The following is a 20,533-nucleotide window of genomic DNA, read 5'->3' as shown; positions in this document are numbered from 1 at the left end:
CCAGGCAGGCTGGCTCCAGCGTTTATATTCCAAGCCACTGTACCCTTTTACCTCTTTTAAGACAGACGGAGAGGAACGTGGGACAAAACCCCTGGGGATGAGGAGAAGGCCAGGGGAAAGAGCTGGGCCCAAGGTTATTAAGTGGAAGGTTCCTGGAAATCGTCCCCTTCTGAAGTAATGGTGGGTGTGGCCCTGGTCCACGGCCTCTGACTGGAGGTCACATTGCCTTTTGTTAGAAAGGAAAATTATCTTGTACTTTATGTGAAAAGGTGATTAGTCTCTAAAGACAAGAACCCCTCATTAGAATTCCTACTGCACACAGTCAGCTCAGAGGGAAATCCTGAGTCCTACCTGATGGGAGACCCTCTGACATTTTGTCCTACCCCCGTTTCTCAGACCTGAGTCAACTCTTCCAAGAAAATGACTCCGACCAGAAATATCAACTTCAGCCACTTATAATTCAAGTCAAAACATAAGTCTAGAATTTATAGAATCCCCAGAATACATGGACGTCCATGAACCCCAGTGCAAGAAACAAAACTTTCCGAGCCCCTATACTATATGCAAGGATGGGAAGCAGGGGGAGTACAGAGATGAGGCAAAGGCGGTGTCGGCCCTCAGAACCCTTACGGTCTAAAGGAGATCAGCTTACGTACAAACATGACCGTAGCATGAGGAAGAAAGGGAAAATGGCACGAGAGCCGCAGAACCAAATCGCTGTAGAACCGGGCAAAGACTGAGATTGAAATGGCACCTCGTCTGGTCTTGGTAAACAGTGGGGAGAAGAGGGCAAAGCACAGGCAAAGCAGAGAGGTGAAAACCAGAGCAAATGGAGAAAATGCATTCTCTGGACACGGGGTCAAAGAGAAATGCAGGATGGAGCTGGAAAGAGGGATTTTGTCCAGATTTTGTCCAGTCAGGGTGGCCTTGAATGGCAAGCTACCAAATGAAACTTGGTTGTGCAGGTGAGGGGGACGGTCCGTCCACAATTGTTGGAAGAGGGTGATGTGACCAGAGCCAGTCTTCGGGAAGGTGGCACCAGGAGTGGAAAAAGCCTGGAGCCTGGCTAGGAGAGCTGGCAGAAGCCTGTAAGTGTTCGTGAGGGGAGTCCTGTAATCAAGGGTGGGGCAGGTTCGAGAGCCATTTTCCACCTAGAACCTGCAGGTGGTGGCGACTACTTAGCAAGGGGACCAAAGGAGCGGGTGAAATCAGGGCGGACTCTGGGGTGCCAAGTCTGGTTGACCAGGAAGGTGATTATGACACTCAGAGAATGAAAGGAATCTGAAGAAAGAAGTAATTTCCTAAGGGAAAAGGATTAATTCCGTTCTGGACGATTGTATTAGGTGCGAGTGAAACATTCAGGTGGAGGTATCCTACAGGTGGCTGTGGACCAAAGATGAAAGCAAACTAGCTATCCCATAAAGACACAGAAATGATGTACTGTGGACAAGTTTACAGATTCAGAAATGCGTGCTTGAAGAGCACTATCAATAAAGTGCCTGATCCTGGGATCCGTTTTCATCTTCTCAAGCCAGTCATCCAGAAGCTGTCTTCCTTCGTGGATGTAAGTGGAGGTGTCTGGGAGACCCTGCTTAATGAACCTAGAAAGTGGCTTTGACATGGAAGGCATCTGGCTAGCCATCGTTTCCCCCTAAAACGAAAGATTGCAGCCTCGTAAAAATCAGTAAAAGTAAAACTTGTATGCATGTGTGTGTTACATATGTATGTACATACAGGTGTAAGTGTGCATGTGTGCAACACACGTGTGCACATATACACACCTATATATACACATATAAAAATCTCTCTACTCCTTCCTACTTAAGGGGAAGGCTATCTACGTCTGCAAGCTAATAGGGCGACCAAACATCTAGCTTACCCAAAATAGTGCTTGTCTATACCCGTGTCCCTGGCGAAATTACAACTATTGGAAATAGTACCGTCCTCCTCTTGCAGACTGATTGAGTACTTCAGTTTTTAGGATTGGTTGGCTCGTAAAGAACCTTTCCAGAACAGTGCATGGAATATCACATTATAAGCTTCCTTACAAATGAAAATATGTGTGTGTGTGTGTGTGTGTGTTTAAGCCAAACCTAAAAAGCTGAGAGCAGCTGCTGAGAAATAGTATTTACTTAAGAATCATACATGTAAACATGAGGATAACTTAACTACAGAACATAGTTTAGCTTTTTGTGTAGCTGAGGAATTACGGTTATGTTGCTGTTGTATTAGAATAATTTTTTAAACATCATCTTGAAATAGAAATGTGTATTTTAAGTACTAATGCGAAGTTAATGAAAAACACTTTTTAAATGTATGCAGTTTGTTTATTTTCTCTGTAAGAATCATAAATGTTAACAAATTATGGGGTGCCTGGGTGGCTCAGTTGGTTAAGTGTCTGACTTCAGCTCAGGTCATGATCTCGCTGTTCGTGAGGTCGAGCCCCACATTGGGCTCTGTGCTGACAGCTCAGAGCCTGGAGCCTGATTCAGATTCTGTGTGTGTGTCTCTCTCTCTGACCCTCCCCCATGCTCTCTCTCTTTCTCTCTCAAAAATAAACATTAAAAAAAATTACCTACAATTGAAGTGATTAATTAGTTATCAGCAAGGCGATTTGGTCAGACATTATACACAAACTTTGGTATATTCCAGATCGCTTTATTGCACTTGTGAAGCTGTCTTGTCTAACCTGAATTTACATTCCATGGTGATAACATGGTAAATGTAATGTGATTAAAGTCAGTGAACATAAGAAAGAAAGAAAGAAAGAAAGAAAGAAAAGAAAGAAAAAGAAAGAAAGAAAGAAAGAAAGAAAGAAAGAAAAAGAAAGGAAGGAAGAAAAAGAAAGAAAGAAAGAAAGAAAAAGAAAGAAAGAAAGAAAGAAAGAAAGAAAGAAAAGAAAGAGAAAGAAAGAAAGAAAGGAAGGAAGAAATAAAGGAAGGAAGAAAAAGAAAGAAAGAAATAAAGAGAAAGAAAGAAAGAAAGAAAGAAAAAGAAAGAAAGGAAGAAAAAGATAGTACCCTCTTTCTCAAAAATATGCTAACAATACATTTTTGGGACCCTTCTAACAGTTACAAGGTATTTGACTTCAAAATCTAACCCATTTTGTTCCCAAAACTCCAACCTGCCTTTCTCTCCCCTTTGCCCCTCTCCTATCATCATCTGTGGCAGAGGACCAAATTCAAAGTTTTTCTCTGAAAGGATCAATAAGTCTTGTTGCACAGTGGCCTTTCTTGGATGTGTGACATGCCAGAGTTACAAATATGAAGCCCCTCCAGTGCCCTCTTCGATGAGCAGTGGTGTGCATGTTTGTGGCCCATGTACTTCTGTTGCACTATAATTCTATGAAAATTAGCCATCTGTGTAGTAACTCTATGTTATCAGGATTTTTAATTATCAGTAATAGACCTATGCATTCATGAAATACACATAATGTAAACACCGATGCTGTAAAATGCGTGTGACATAAAAACCCTTACCATGTGCCATAGAAATGGAGTTTACCATGGTTCCTCGATTTGGAAAATTTGGATATGTGAAAACAAAGACAAGCTTTTCTATAGTGTTTTTACAACTCAAAGAGTGAATAGTTTTTACAACTCTCAAATAGTGAAATTAGGAAACTTATTTTATCACAAAGAGTGAACTTTCAGTCTTCCAGTATTTGCCCAGAGGTAGCATTCCAGATTTCTATTGGCTACTTCTCTGACTGTCACATCAACTTAACAAAAGGGTAATTCTGCTTTTATCCCAGCACAGCCACAAGAAATAGATGTACCCGGAGTATCATGATCATTATGGTAATTTTATTGAACGATAATCCATGTACTTGGGTGCAATGTTTATTTATTTGAAAGGAAAATGCTTGTGTGTGTCACTTGGCCAAAGAATCAAGAGTATTACACTATTGTTGTTTTGACATCCACTGTTACCTAGGTTAACTTTTGTTTTACTGCCTCTTTTTCAAGTCATAATTTCATACTTATGCATTTATGCATTTATTTGTGATTAATCATTTCATATGAGAAAATAATCCTGTTTTTTCCCATTGCAGCCTTTTTTGGAAAATACCTCAATGAATATAATGGCAGCTACATCCCTCCTGGGTGGCGAGAATGGCTTGGATTAATCAAGAATTCTCGTTTCTATAATTACACTGTTTGTCGCAATGGCATCAAAGAAAAGCATGGATTTGATTATGCAAAGGTAATTTTCAGGCACTTTCACACTGCATCAATTTACTTTATGTGTAATGGGGAAAAGCCATTTTCAGTGAGTTAAGTTATACATGAGATTGGCTTTCTATGTTCTCACAATGTTAGAATGAGAAATTTTAAGGTAATTTTAAACTCCAGGCAAGAAAAAGATTTTCAAGGAACACTGACTTTGACTAGTGATTTTTTTCCCTCATTAGGATGAAAGGCAATCAGCCTCTGATGAAAGTTATCATCAAGAAAATCATAGATCTCTCCACTCTGTCTTGTGATAATTTTTGATTTCTCTGCGCTCCAGAGGATTGGTCCACATAATCAAATGTTCATCTTGTACCATTTTGCTTTTCATTGGGGTAAAAGTATATTTCGTCCATGGCTTCACGTTTAGATGTAAGAGTTAGAGCAGACAAGTGCAATAATCGAAGGTCGAGAAACCACGGTCCTTTCTCTTACTCCTGTGGGAGCAAGCTTTGATACATGGCAAGGACACACCTGCCCCATGGCGACTCGAGTCCATGGAAGTCTCTGAGGCTATCAGTCCTAGGATTTCCAAACCAGTTCATAGACACTGAAATCGACATGTCCCTTGGCTCTCTGATAAATAGATCCTAGATTAGACTTTTTTAAATTCACAAACGTTTTGTGATTGCCAACTTAAAACAAAACAATTTTCAGAGGACAAGAGTGAAGGGGGAAATATATTTGAATTTAGCCTGCTAGTTAGCCTAAAATATGCTCTTCCCTTATAGCCGTGCCCATCTCTTCCTCGCTTATCTAAAAGAAGCTGACAGTCTGCTCTATCCAGCATAGATCGCTACGAAAGAGCCATTGGTAGAAGTCAGAAAGAGGGAACTTGATTTAATTTTGGCACAGTGCTGCCTTTATGCTTGGCCCGATTTGAGCCCAAGGAACTTGGTTGGAGATGAGGTGTAAGCCTCGCTCTTTGGTATCCCTCAGAAAACAATGAATGCAAATGAAATTCACAAACATTGCTAATAGGATTCCAGACTCATCAAAGTCGAGAGCTGGCAGGGACCTTGGAGGCAGATTTGAGCAATGTCCTACAAAGTGCACTAATTGTCACTGCTATCATTTTTTATCTGTGGGGATGCTTTCATGCTCCTTGTTCAAGCTATTAACCTTTCTTTCCCTGTTGTCCTAAGGAGAGCAAAGTAATCAAGATTCCCTCCAAAGACTAAATTAGCGTAACTTGCCCATTATCGCAGCTGATTAAGTGTCAAAGACAACTGTGTCCAAAAAGAATATATGGCGCTTTTTTTAGTGAGAAAAGGAATGAATCAGACACTCCCATGGAGGAAGGTGATAGCCTGTGGACTTGTCCTAACAATGACATGTGACACAGATTTCCTCCCTTGGGCACTGCTTTGGCAGCTGTTCTGGTCCTTGAATCTACATGTGATTAGTCATGCCTGGAAGCCTCCACCATGGTGAACGTTGTCTGGGCACTTTCTGAATAAAGTTTGTACTGGAACTCCAGGCCAATGATACCCACTTGGAGGAAGCAGGTGGTTTAATTTAAAATTTTCATCATTCCTCTTCATTCCATTTCTTCCTTCTCCCTTACAGAGTTGCATCAGTCCCTCAGACTGTGGCTTAAGTCATTTTATTAAGAAGTCAGGCCCAAATGCCAGCAGCTGTATCATTTTAGTTGTGCAATTAACAGTATAATCTGCAGGAAATCAAATGCTCCCCATATTTAGTGTTTCAAGTAAATTAATTGATAAAATATTGCAGCTTTTCCCTGTGTACCCAGATTTTGGCTATGGCTTTCATTAGCAATTAATTACTGTGTAATTCCCACAGGTGAAATTTTAATTTAAAGAAAAGACCTTTGCTTTTGTTTGTGCATGTGGCTTTGTGTGTGTGTGTGTGTGTGTGTGTGAGTGTGTGTGTGTGTGTGTGTGTGTGTGTGTGTTTGTTCTGCAACTGTGAATTTGTAGTGGGCGTGGGTGTTTCCTGCCCTTGAAGTAATTAAATTTTTTGTCAACGAATTACATCAATGAAACCTGAGAATGAAATATGTATCCGGTGTTTCATGTTCTCTAGCATTTGGATTGCCAGATCTGATCATTATCTTGGACAAACAGAACTTGACTTTTTTTCTTTCTTAATTGCTAAGTTGTGCTTTACTTAAAATAAAATTTTTGCGTGTTACCAACCTAGCAGCCCTAGCAAGTAACTGGCAACCGATTTTCTCTGTTAGGGAAGATGTTTTGCTGCTTTGGGAGTCATTTTCCTTCCTGCTTTAGACCTTATCTCTTTGTTCAGGGAGATGCTTCTGAAGAAAGCAGTATTCAAATGTGATCTGATGAATGTCACCTTTTGTAATTTTTGTTTTGTGTCAAATGTATGTTTCAGGACTACTTCACAGACTTAATCACTAACGAGAGCATTAATTACTTCAAAATGTCTAAGAGAATGTATCCCCATAGGCCCATTATGATGGTGATCAGCCACGCTGCGCCCCACGGCCCCGAGGACTCGGCCCCACAGTTTTCAAAACTGTACCCCAACGCTTCCCAACACATGTGAGTAATAACATCCGTTCTGGGACCTGCTGAACACAGGCTTTTCCTTTGCTCTCCACCTCCCACCTCTCCCTCACCCCATTTCCTTCCACACCATGTCTCCAGAGGCCGGAATACCAGCTTCTGACATGAGACCATGGCGCAGGCTGGCCACAGGGCCTTCTCTAGTGGTGTTGTTAGGAATCATATTTCCAACATGTATAAGTAGCCAAATAGAAAGGAAGAGAAGCACATAGGCTTACTGGGGGAAATTTTTATCAAGTGTTCCCTTCAGTTGTCTTAAATAATATTCCTGAGCGTGACCTAATAATAAAAACAACGATCCAGTGGTATGCTTTTCATAGCAACAGACTGGCGATCCCTGGTCTGGTTGTAGAAACGCGGGGTTATTTTCTAGGTGAATAGTGTCGTAGCTTTGCTACAGATGTGCAATTAGGATTGCTGCAGAAAGCTTGAATGGGCTTGCCCGAGAGGCCTTCTCAGGTCACGGCTTTAAAATACCTGATGTTTCTTTTTGAGAGGCAGGATCCTTGGTAAGGAGGGGCGGGGAGGCTCGGGGAGGGGGCTGATGGTGTGGGGGGCTGAGGCAGAGAGCAGAGAGCTGCGTTATGCTGATGATTCTCACTAGCCCAGAGTGGAAAAGTCTAGATGCTTTGGCAGCAAAGAACATGAGTTTGTTTTGTACTCTGTCGACATGCTTCCTTCCCACCCATGGCAATAACATGCGGGCTTCCCTACAGAGCAGTTGGCTCTGTGTCTGCTGAAGGATCGGCCATCAGACAGGTAGGGAACAGGGAACTGATATCTGTTTCTTTCATCACTAAACCTCCAAAATTGGCTCTTAATCTGTTTATGCTTAAATATCATCCATTTTCATCCACACTGACTTCCCAGCCACAATCCCAGACAGAAAGAAAATAGATTAAATGTATTTATGAAAAGAGAAGCACTGAAGGCACCATCGTTGCTGGTCATTCCATATCCCTGAAGAACCTTTCCTGATTTCTTATTTCTTATAACGAATAAACTGATCACTTTTGGTCAGTGGTACTTAATGTGTCTTGATCACATCAAGTGATTTAGAAAGAAGGAAGGAGATCAGAACTGACAGAAGATAGGAACTAGCAGTAGATATAAAGCCAGGACGGATATCCTACCGAACATGCCCAGTGGGATAGGAGGAGGGAGGTGTTTTAGTGCAGACAATACTGTCAACAAATAAAGAAGTTTGCCCCAGCACCTGGGGAATGTGGTCTGGATGACTCACTGTGTTTGGGAAAGACCTCTGTGGTTGGATATATAAGTCTCTGAAGGTCTACCTACATATAACCTTGCGACTAAATTCATGAGTGAAGCCCACAAGTGGCAAGTGGCTGTCCATTACAGATCACTTACAGATTCAGCAACCTGCTGGTTCAGAAGTCTCTACCAGGTTCTTCCGTGCCTCTTTCCTTTTCTTTTTTTAAATGTTTGTTTATTTATTTTGAGAGACCGAGAGAGAGCCCATGCGCACCCACACGAGGGAGGGAGGGGCAGAGAGAGAGAGAGAGAGAAAGAGAGGGTCAGAGAGAATCCCAAGCAGGCTTCATGCCATCAGCACAGAGCCTAACACAGGACCCAATCTCATGAACCGTGAGATCGTGACCTGAGCCGAAATCAAGAGTAGGAAGCGTAACCAACTGAACCACCCAGGCGTCCCTCTCTTTTCTTTTGAATCAGAAATCAGTCTGTGTAGGTTCTGTTGTTGCCCTGGCAGATTCCCAGCCTATGGTGGCTTTCTCCAACTGTAAACATTACCGGTGTTTTCCCGAGTTTGAGGAGAAGGGATTGACAAAATGTGGTGTTTTATGGCTCCTTAGAAGTCATCCTGCCTTTGAAGCTTCCAGGCAAGGTCCTGGGCCTCCAGAAGAATCAGCCACAGGTCAAAAGGTTCTGACGGCTCAGTGGCATGCACAGACAATTGTGGGAAGAGAGGAATCTGCAGATTTCTTAGGGCCTTAGTGATAACTAAAAAGCAGCATCTCTGACTCCAGCAATTAAAAATTCTATTTGACTCCACAGATATTTACGAGTAGTGCTATATAGTACGGCAAGAATGTAGGCATGAGGAAGACATGAGTGCCAACATTGGGGAACCAATAATCAAAGACAGGGATTGGCACGCTGGGGTCAAATCCAGCTTGCCACCAGCTTTTGCTAATAAAATTTTATTGGAATACAGCCATGCCCATTGATTGATGTGTTATCTGTGGCTGCTTTCGCAATTCAACAGCAGAGTAGTTGTGGCAGATACGCTATGGCCTGTGATGCCCAAAATATTTACTCTCTGATCCTTTACAGAATAAGTTTGTCCCCAACCCCTGCTCTAGGCAGGGGATGGGCAAGTGTCCAAACAGCCATATTACCGGTAGGAACAGAAGTGGTGAGTACTAGGGAAGGCATCCAAGGAGCTACGGAAGTTTGGGGGAAGACCCATTCACATCTTTTAGGGGAACAAGGAAAAGTCGTGGAGAAGCAGACATTCAGAATGGGCCTCAAAGAATGGGCAAAATTTCTGCAGCTGATCCTGTAGTTTGGGTAGATGACCTCAGGAAGACAATGTGGCACAGACAGGTGGTCGCCATGTGAAGTAAGGCGACCTAAGATGTGACCTAAGAGAATGGAGTGCAAGGAAAGCAATAAGGGTTACAGCTAGAAAGGGAAACTAGCAGAATTTTGAGGGCTTGAATGGATTTGTATGTAAGCATAAGCAGAGAGTCACTGGAGGTCACTTGGGAGGGTAGTAACTTGGTCATTTTCACATGTAAATTGTTTCAGTTATTTCTTTTTGTTCAAATGGACCACGAGTGTGCCTTACTTGTGATTCTATAAAGCAAAATCTACACACGACAGAGCGAAAAATATTTAGGCCTTTGAGACAAACAAGCCTGGGTTCCTTTTTCATCGGTCCTCCCTAAGCAATTTTTTTAACCTCTAGGCACCTCCATTGTCTCATCTGTAAAATGAGGATAATACTAGCATGTTGACATGATGTCACGAACAAAAATTAAGAGAGGAAGCGTAGCTAAAGTCCCCACAGAGGGCCCGGGACACAGATGCCACTTCAGAGATGCTAATTCTTAGTGTTCCTTTCTATCAAGATGAACCACATAAAGCCACTCTTTCTTGATTCCATCTTTCTTGACCTACAAAAATCTCAATTTCATTAGGCTCAACCCATGTTTAGGGGAAGCAACTGAAGAATTGACAAGTTGATACATGTCCGTTGTGATGTGACAAATCTCCTGACAGGCTAAGCCTCACACTGTGATGAGCCTCTCACACCTGGCCATTCCAAAAACACAGATAGGCTAAGCACCAATCTGGGCCGTGTTATCTTTTCCAGGTGCAAAGTGTGCTCAAGGAGCAAGGGCCAGTTAGGAGAACACCCTTCACCATAGAAAATGAAAATCCATGTGGTTGATTAAGTGATTCAGCTTCTCTTTGCTGCTAAGCCTTGGGCTTCGGTGCACCTAGGATGGAGAGATCTGTTGTGTCTCCTGTGGGTCTTAGGAGCCTCAAGACCCTGGCATCTTAGTGGTAAAGGTTTCCCCTAACTGATGCTCACTCGAGGAAGGGGCTGGGGTGAGTCGGTGTGTGGCTCTTGTCCCTGAGCGACTGCCCGCGTTCACGGTTCAGTCTGTAGACACGAAGAGTGAGACAAATGAAGACAGGCTGCTAACTGTGGTGCATGGGGCTCCTGAATGGCCGGTTTCCTTAGCGAAAACACGAGCCACACATTCAAGCAAAGGGATGTAAGCAGTTAAGTACTTTGCAGAAATGTTTGGCAAGGCCCTGAAAACACTGAGAAGCTGTAGACGCTCCCTTTTTGAGAGAAGCAGGTAACACGAACACGCTCCTTTAGGTCACCTTCCTTGGTGGTCACGCATCATCCAGATGCCTTTTACGTGGCCCAGCGTTGTAGTTATCTGACCCTCGCAGACCGGAGTGAATGCATTGTGTTTCCACGGTGTTTTCCATTCCCAACAAAGGAAGGAAGCCAGGCCAATACTGGCTTATTGGCTTTACGCACTGAGGCTAGAGACTATGCCCACTGACTAAGAATGTGGACAGATATCGACCACGCGTGACATGGGGCAGTGTTTAATCAGAAGCAGCTCGGCTGTTCACGGCCTCGGTGATATCTGAGGGAGCCTCCATCAAAACATCACACATGATAATCCTTATCCTAAAGCCCTTCACTATGGGGAAGACCCTTCTGTGCTTTTCAGTAAATCATCTCCCCAGTAGCCTCATACTAATTCTGTACCCTCACTCTCGCTTTGACATAGCTTTTCTCTCCTGGCCTCCGTGATGTGATAACATGAATCAGTGACAGGAAAGGAGATTCCATTTACCTACCTGATGAGTCTGTGGGAAGCCAAGAGACTCCTTCATCACCTTCCTACCAACCCTGTCCCTATCGACTTCAATTTTTTTTTGTTCTAGGTCAACAGTTCTCTCTCCCCCTCCCCGGAAACGTGTGTAATTGTGCGCGTGTGTGTGTGAACACACACACGCGCGCACACACACACACGAATTCAAGAGAAATCTAAAATCTTGGTAGAACAATCCAGGTGCACTAACTTGCAAGGATCATTCTGAAACTGTGGTTTGGGGATGACATAGTATGTTAAAGGGACAACTAACTACCTCTGTGTAAGCTTCAGAACAAAGTTTCTGAAACACCTTTATTATCTGAAGTTGGAAAAAAGGGTTTTTACTTAAAAGAGTTTGCACATTCTTACTTCACTTCTTCCACAAATCCATAAAAGAGAAAGAAAGTGCTTTTGGAAAGGAGAGAATTGTGTTTATTTTTATTTTTTTAACGTTTACTTATTTATCTTGAGACAGAGAGAAAGAGAGAGTGCGAGCAAGGGAGGGGCAAAGAGAAGGGGACAGAGGACCCGAAGCAGGCTCCAGGTTCTCAGCACAGAGTCCCATGCGGGGCTCGATCCCACGAAGCACGAGATCATGACCTGAGCTGAAATCAAGAGTCAGATGCCTAAGCGACTGAGCGACCCAGGTGCCCCGGAGATGAGGGAATTTTAAATTCTCCATAAAATCTTTAATTTGGGCAGAACCAATTTCTCCTTGCCTGTGTCCCCACTTTGTTCTTCTCTCCATCATTGAGTACATATCCCATTGCACTGGCTATTTACCAGACCCTTGAAGGCAAATTGCACACCCCCAGGGGGCAGCATTCACACAAGGCAATGGTGCCCTGGGGTGATGCAAGACAGCTCTTTCCTGAAGGCGGTCACACTTTGCACCTCTCCCTCCTGGGCCTGGGGCACATGGCTCCTGCCGCCTTCCCTGCGTGATACATTTTTCTGTAGTAAATGAATAAGCGTGTTGACCCCACCACCTACGTGACATTAGAACACTTTTAATAGTATAAAAATATTGAGGCAATCAGTTTTATGAATTAAAGGACACTTAGAGATCATCTAATGCCATGAATTTTTAGATTAGAAACTGGAGGCCCAAATTCTATTTAAAAAAATAAAAGACCCAGGTCAAATGGCTTTACCCAGGTCACATAAGAGGTAGGAAAGGACAAAGCTGGAGCCAAAACTCCATTCTCTTGGCCCCAGGTGATCTTTCTGCTGCACCAGTCTTGCTCAGTATGACTCACAGTCACGGTTAATATTAGAAATGGTTCCTGTGTGTGTGTTTGCACAATTCTATCGGAGTTTGCAGTACCTTAGAAGACTTTATAAAATTAGTCTCCTGATATACCTATAATCAAGATCATTTGATATTATTCTGCATGTATTCAAATGTTACCCACCTAAAGACATTTGAACTCAGGTGGGGAATATCTCCACAAAGTCAATTAAATAAGTTCAATTTGAGTGAAAGCTGAGACGGTGCAACTTGGGAGATTAAGTATAGAATTTCCAATTTAATGCTTTGAGTGTGTGTCTTAAATCTGTATAACTGGCTTATTCTGGGAATTGAAACTTATTTCATTTCTTAGAGAATGATGGTCCTGCTACCAAGACCCTTTACGAGTTAGATCATTAGAGTTTTTGTTGTTGTCCAAGACTAAATAACAAATGAAGAAAACACATGTTCAAATATAAAACACTAGAAAGGTATTTCTTTTCACTGGGTGACAGCAAAGGCCATCAGCAGTAAAAATGAACTGCTAAATTCTGTGTAATCCCCTGAATATGGATTTAATATACAACACGTGTGTTTCTTGAACCTATTTCTTTTCTGGGAAGAATTCTTCTCCCCAAATACCCACCCATCAAACAGAAAGGTGACATTATTGATTTTCAGAATTCTTATTCTTGTTATGCCAATAAGCAACACAAGAAAGAAAATCAAAGCCCAAAGAGAATTAGCATTGATGGAAAAGGTCGAACTTACAAATGTGTGGTCTAAAGGATCTGTGATCTAGTGCGAAGCAATAAATCCAAACAAATAATGACTGCAGAAAACCAGTGTGCAGAGAAGCCTTACTGGGGAACGTTAACATTTTAAATATAGGAATAGTCTGTTGAGGGTTACAGGCATGTTTTGTGCCTGGAACGCACACTTACAGGTAAAATCCTTCTCTGAATAGACAACAAGAAGTCTTACCAGATCAAGCATATGGATTTTTTTTTAAGAAAGCAACAGAAACTTGGGGCGCCTGGGTGGCTCAGTCGGTTAAGCGTCCAACTTCAGCTCAGGTCGCAATCTCACAGTTTGTGAGTTCAAGCCCCGCATCGGGCCCTGTGCTGACAGCTCAGAGCCTGGAGCCTGCTTGGGATTCTGTGTCTTCCTCTCTCTCTCTCTGCCCCTCCCCCACTCAAGCTCTGTCTCTCTCTCTCTCTCTCTCTCGCTCAAAAATAAATAACATTTTAAAATATATTTAAAATATTAAATAAAAATATTAAATAAAAAAAAAGAAAGCAACAGAAACTCAGAAACGCAATCTGTTCATTTGTCCTCTCACTTTTAAAGCAGACAGCTAGTGTTACCTACCCTTTTTGCTGCTACACCCAGTTTGCTTCAGAGGGTCAGACTTTGTCTTGTATTGTCAGCAGGTGTGGACACAGAGCAGCTGGTAGGACGCACTTGAACGGGAACCAGAAACGGCTAATCTTTTAAATCAAGACGAACGTTAAGGATCTTAGGACTTAATTTTGAGAGAAAGAAATATATGTGCCAGATGTTTTAATGACTGGGATTTTGAGGAACTTCTTGGGGACTGTGATGCAGGACTCTGGTCATTAGGATATCATGGAAGAAGTTCCAGCCCCAGCCCATTCTTTCTGAGTCACTTCTGTACACTTCACTTTCTCATTTGTAAAATGGGAATGAGATGTCCTCCTACCCTCCAGGGTTGCCACAACAACCAAAAGAGCTATTAAATGATCTTTCCTAGATACCTGTATAAGACCTTTCCCAGCTACCGGTGAGTATGGGTATGATGTGGTCCCAGGATTTGTTCTCTGGAGTCACTGAAGTCTCTTCGAATCCTCACCAAATACTGTAGCTGGTATTCCCATTACATAGATGAAGAGACAGAGGCTTAGAGAAAAAAAAAAAAAAAAAGTTGCCCACGATCACACACCAGTAAGTAACAGGGCTGGAATGAGATTTTGGGTCTGATCCCAAAACATTCTGGAGCAATTGATTATGTGATTTTACGCTTTTCCCTAAAACAGTTACCTGCTTCTTTCAGTGGTTTCTGTTCCAGCTGACAGCTCCAGGTCCTGTTTGAATAATTGTGAGTCAGTTCTTTGGGAAGCAAGCCTTAATTATCACTGGGGGACAGAAGGCTGCATCTTCCAGGAATCTGGCAGACCCCGGCAGGAGGCAACCACAGGTCTTTGGCAAAAGATCACTTTTCAACAACATTGTCAATTGCAGAGACCCCCGAACTTACACCTGCAGGTCCCCGAACAGCTGCCGTTCTGTGGGAAGCAGTGGCAGTCTGTCTTCCTTTAAAAGGCAAATGTGTACCCCCCCTTGCCCCCTGCTGAGATCTCACCTGGGATTTCATCCCCAGAGCTGGGGGTCAGCTCCCCACTGCGAGAAATTAAGGGGGGGGGGGAATAAAGGCAACGGTTGGGGGTGGGGAAGGACAGCTCTGACAACAGACCTGAACTCTCCTTTTAATATAAGCCAGATTTAACATATGTCATTCTGTAAATCTGGGAGTCCAATTTGAGGCTTGTAATTTGCTGTGACCTTTCCCGTTCCTCCAAGTAGATGGAATTGTGCCAAGCACATCAAGGTAACCGGTAGAAGATATAATTTGCCCGCTGTGAGCCTTCATTCTGGTTCCCTATTGTAGTTTTTATTTGTGTTGAGGTTTTGTGGTTTTAAAAAAGTCAACTCGATTTATTTTAAAATTAAGGCAAACCAACATCAAAGGCAGTAAGAGGAAGATGTTCAGGTATTACAAAGAAGCCTGTGTAATCTTTTATAGCCGTATTCTTTTTCAGGGCACGTATCAGTAAATGGTTAGGGGACCTTTCATGACCCACTTGCTATATTTCTCTGACCTCGAGCTACCCCCACGGGTGAAAATCCTTTTCCTATGGGGTTTAGAAGCCTCCCCTCTCCTCCTCCTCAGCCTCTCAATCTAATCCTGTTTGTACCACAACATGCCGCGTGAAGAATAAGAAACAGGGCTTACATTCCTTCCTACTGCACAAGCTCCTGAGATGCGACAGGCTGATCCTGCCTGTGTTCACTTTTAGATATGAGGAACCTTTCAGGCCAAAAAAAAATGGGACCAAGTGGTTCATGAGTCATTTATTGGGGAAGCAGAAGAAAGCTTATATGGAAAGTTTCTCTTAAAAAGAATGGCGGGCGATACCTGAAGAGCTTGTCTGGTTTTTAATGCGACAGGATTTTCTCAACCCAGACACTTATATAGAATGTATTTATTTATTGGTTTATGTAGGAAACTCATGTGCCTCTGTACTAGGCACTTTTAAGTGATATAGAGATAGATAGATAGATAGATAGATAGATTTATTTCTCAAAAGAGCTTTTGAGGAAAGGTACTATTATCTCCATTTACAGATGAGCAAATTGAACCACACCTGCTTTTTCTACTCTGCAAATCTGTCCCTTTAAAAAAGGAGTTGACTTACACTAACTACTGAGCACAATTTATACAATTTTAGGTACAGTGCCTTCTGTGTTCAGTGTTATATTGGTATTTGTGCTGTCGTAGTTCTGCTAGTTAACCAGCATCCATACTGATCATCAGGGTAATTTTTTGTGCCAAGAAGGTCTGTGGTACCAAAACGATGTTTTCAACTATCGAAAGAGAAGTTCTGTAAATCCACCGGCAGAAGAAAATGTATAATAACAGGCAGCATTTATATAGCTCAGTATACAAGTATGTATCCCAGAAACTCCAGGTTTACCCCAAGGGAAATTGATATCACAACAAACCAGAAGGGTACATGTCAATATCCCTGAATTCACCTTGCTTGCAGCGACTGTTTCTCTGGCTTTATAATGTAAATGATGGCAGAGGGTCATCTTCATTTGTCATCATCCACAATTTTTCACTGAGAGGATCCTCCCCTCAGTGGACAGTGGCTACCAGCTTTCTCAACCAACATAGATGGTTACTTGTTCTGTGAGACCAGTTACTTGTAAAGTTGGGGTTCATAGAAAAGCAGTCTCAGATATAGGAAGCACCCGCACTTCATTTTTTCTTTCATTTTGTTAGAGTAAATGGGCTCTGGAATGGAGTCCGGGATCTACCACCTGATGACTTTGTTAATCTGAGGAAATTGTTTAAGTTTGCTAGGCCTCAGTTTTCTCAACTGTAAAATAGGAATGATAAACCTACTTCTTTCTTTTTTTTTTAATTTTTTTTTGTGTTTATTTTTGAGACAGAGGGAGACAGAGCACGAGTGGGGGAGGGGCTGAGAGCGAGGGAGACACAGAAACCAAAGCAGGTTCCAGGCTCTGAGCTGTCAGCATAGAGCCTGATGCGGGGCTCGAACCCATGAACCGTGAGATCATGCCCTGAGGCCGAAGTCGGACGCTTAACCGACTGAGCCACCCAGGCGCCCCAGATAAACCTATTTCTAAGAACAACAGAGATAATTGAATCAGTTAAGGTGTACAAAACAACTCAAAACCCAACACATGGTAAATACTAAGTTTTTAATATTAAACAACTTTTGCATGCTTAATAACATCTAAGGAGAAAGTTCAAGTACATTGTAGTCTGGCAGAGGTAAAATATACACGAGTAATTCTCAGTGGGAGAATTACTCTAGTATAGATATGTACTTTGGGAATATGAGGTGGCAGCATCTAATGGTCAAGAGATTTGGGTTAGATGATATCAAAAGGAAGGGGACATTTTGTGGGTCCCCAATGGAATGTGTGGGACACCACTTGGGTGTCTGCAATAAATTAAATAGAAGCTTGAACCAAGATGTTTGAAAGTAATAGGACCCACCACCCTGTAGTTAAGAAAAATTGGGCTCTGCACCGATATTGATTTGTCTATTAAAAGAATAGCTTTATTGATCAGCATGTATATTGCGGGCGTAGAATTGGTTATAATTCCAGCAAATCCAATTAAATTAATAGTATCTATATATAACCTATGTATCCTATATATAGGAAGGGGAAAAACTCATAGAGACTAGATATATAAGTAATCAATAAAACAGCCCAGTAAACTCAAGAGAAAAGATATATTGAAATTATGATTATTATTACACATATTTGTGACTATATCTAATAGCCCAATTAGCAATGAAAGTTTACGACTTAATATCACCATGAAAACTTTCCCTTCTGTATTACTGAGTTTTATCTGTAGATATTACAATACCATGATCATCTTGATGTGTTTTTACACATTTTATTCGATGAATCCAAATGAACTTACACTAATTACTTTTTTAGCTACCGCTCTTGGTTTTATAAGGTTGAATGCACATGCCTTTAGAGGATGTGTGCTGTTTGGGGTGGTGAAGATTTTAGCTTTTCCTATAAACATAGAAGTTACATGGGAGAAAAAAATACTTTAGCAATGTGTAAATGACCTTTCCGAAATGATTGTTTTACAACCTTTAACTTGAAATATTTCTCCAAATGACTAAAAATATGTATAGTAAGAATTCTCTCTGGATATTTTCAGAACCCCTAGTTACAACTATGCACCAAATATGGATAAGCACTGGATTATGCAGTACACGGGGCCCATGCTGCCCATCCACATGGAATTTACAAACGTTCTACATCGCAAAAGGCTTCAGACTTTGATGTCCGTAGATGATTCTGTGGAAAGGGTAAGCATACCAATTTGCCTCGGTGATAGATTTTGGTCCAGCTGCCTTTGTGCGGACCCATTCTTGCCAATTCTGTTTTTGTTTCATTGTTGTTTTTGAGAGAGAGAGAGTATGCATAAGTGTTCAGTGATTTTATCTACCCTCCCTTATCTTGACCCCTTCTGTTAACTCTCCAGGCCACACTGCCTTTGGAGCCAGTGGCAAAGACGAGACAAAAATCAAAACACCATAAATCAAGGGCTACACTCACAAATACCCTCAAGAATTAAGCACATAATGTAAATACCTAAAGCTGGTCTCGTATGAAACAATAGGGAATGGTGGGGATTATGGTGAACTTTAAGTGTCCCCATCTATAACAAGAAGCAACCACCCAGCTCCAGCTAATTTTCGCCATGTAGAAAGGTAGATCCCGTATCATGAGGCCTTCTGACTTTTTTTAAGGAAACCAGAAATGCAAACATTTTATGTGAAATTTCCTGAATTTTAAAAAATTAACAGAAGCCGAATAAAACTTGTCTACAGGCTGGATCTAGTTGGATCAGGCCCAGAAGCAGGCTGTTTTTAACCCTTGATAGCCATATAAGAGTGACGAAAAAAATCAACAATGGATTTTTCAATGTAAAACTGATGTGAGGTGGTAGAGGCTGTTTTGTGGAGGGTTTCTTTTGAAAAACAGGTGCGCAAAATCTTTAGGAAGAATGTGCCAGATTCAAAAAGTTACATGTCAACTCTATCATTGGACTTCTTCCCTCCAGAATTGTAAGCAACTTGAAAATGTAGGTAGTGATCGTGTTTCTTGGTCTTGTTAAAAGAACTCTTGCCTTTAAAAATTAATGGGGAAAAAATTGGGGAGAAATCATGGCAACACTATCGTCATCTTGCACATCTCGTCTCTGTTGTATTTCAGTTGTATAATATGCTTGTGGAAACGGGGGAGCTGGAGAACACTTACATCATTTACACGGCTGACCACGGTTACCATATTGGGCAGTTTGGACTGGTCAAGGGGAAGTCCATGCCATATGACTTTGATATCCGTGTGCCTTTCTTTATTCGCGGTCCGAGCGTAGAGCCAGGATCAATGTACGTATTTCTCTGCTTGCAACGTTCAACTGAGCTGTCGTGGCTCGTGTATATCTGAGCGAATTCGGTCGCCAATCTCAGTGTCTGGTTTCTTTTCATCCAAAACAGAAAAGGGTGTGTGTAGGTTGGTAATTCAGAAAATGAAAACCTTTTTCCCCCTACAACATGTTAAATGAACTAAGAGAAAGGAAAATTAACTACCTTTAAAGAGAAAGGAAAATTAACTACCAATGTTTATTTCTGTCACATAGACCAGAATCCATGTCATATGGGCTGTGTACACAGACACAAAATGTGGTCTTTAGGGACATCACTTATACCTTCTTTGAATCAGATACACTGTCTTTAAAAAATAATAACAATAACCACTGCCTGCCTTTTTTTTTAAGTTTATTTATTTATTTTGAGAGAAACAGAGAGAATGTGAGTGGGCAGAGAGAGAGGGAGAGAGAGAATCCCAAGCAGGCTCCACGCTCTCAGCACAGAGCCTGAGTCAGGGCTTGATCTTACAAAACTGTGTGATTGGGGTGCCTGGGTGGCTAGTCAGTTAAGCGTCTGGTTCTTCGTTTCAGCTCAGGTCATGATTTCACACTTTCGTGGGCTCGAGCCCCGAGCCAGGCTCTGTGCTGACAGCATGGAGCCTGCTTCGGATTCTCTCTGTCCCTCCCTCTCTCTGTCCCACCCCATTCACGCTGTCTTGTCTCTCTCAAAATAAATAAGTAAACTCAAATAGGGGTTGGGGGGGCGGTCCTCTGGGTGTCTCAGTTGGTTAAGCATCCAACTTTGGCTCAGGTCATGATCTTATTGTTCATGAGTTCAAGCCCTGTGTCAGGCTCTGTGCTGACAGCTCGGAGCCTGGAGCCTGCTTCAAATTCTGTCTCCCTCTCTCTCTGCCCCTCCCCTGCTCATACTCTGTCTCTGTCTCTCAAAAATAAATAAATTTTGAAAAAAAAAAATTTTTTTTTTCAACGTTTTTTTTTTTATTTATTTTTGGGACAGAGAGAGACAGAGCATGAACGGGGGAGGGGCAGAGAGAGAGGGAGACACAGAATCGGAAACAGGCTCCAGGCTCCGAGCCATCAGTCCAGAGCCTGACGCGGGGCTCGAACTCACGGACCGCGAGATCGTGACCTGGCTGAAGTCAGACGCTTAACCGACTGCGCCACCCGGGCCCCCCAAAAAAAAAAAAAAAATTTTTTAAACCAACTGTGAGATCATGACCTGAGTCGAAATCAAAAGTCAGTCACTTAACCAACTAAGCCACCCAGGTACCCCCAGCCCCTGACTTTTAGCATTTTTTTTCAATTATTAATAAAGAAACATTTTTAAAGAATATAACATTTTAAGAAACATGGTTTTCATT

General features: G+C 42.1%; 1 protein-coding gene across 3 annotated transcripts in view; it reads left to right on the top strand.

The window, feature by feature from the left end:
• Nucleotides 1-20,533, top strand: part of SULF1 (sulfatase 1) — a 175,115-nt gene that overhangs the window by 112,827 nt on the left and 41,755 nt on the right. For all 3 annotated transcript variants that reach the window (XM_049633299.1, XM_049633300.1, XM_049633298.1), the window contains exons 6-9: nucleotides 4,055-4,206; nucleotides 6,594-6,763; nucleotides 17,934-18,084; nucleotides 18,995-19,170. In XM_049633299.1, coding sequence (XP_049489256.1) covers nucleotides 4,055-4,206; nucleotides 6,594-6,763; nucleotides 17,934-18,084; nucleotides 18,995-19,170 — 649 coding nt within the window. The remainder of the gene's footprint in view (nucleotides 1-4,054; nucleotides 4,207-6,593; nucleotides 6,764-17,933; nucleotides 18,085-18,994; nucleotides 19,171-20,533) is intronic.

This window comes from Panthera uncia, chromosome F2, assembly GCF_023721935.1.
Source record: "Panthera uncia isolate 11264 chromosome F2, Puncia_PCG_1.0, whole genome shotgun sequence".
Lineage (NCBI taxonomy): Eukaryota > Metazoa > Chordata > Mammalia > Carnivora > Felidae > Panthera > Panthera uncia.
This window is presented reverse-complemented; position numbering and strand designations above follow the sequence as displayed.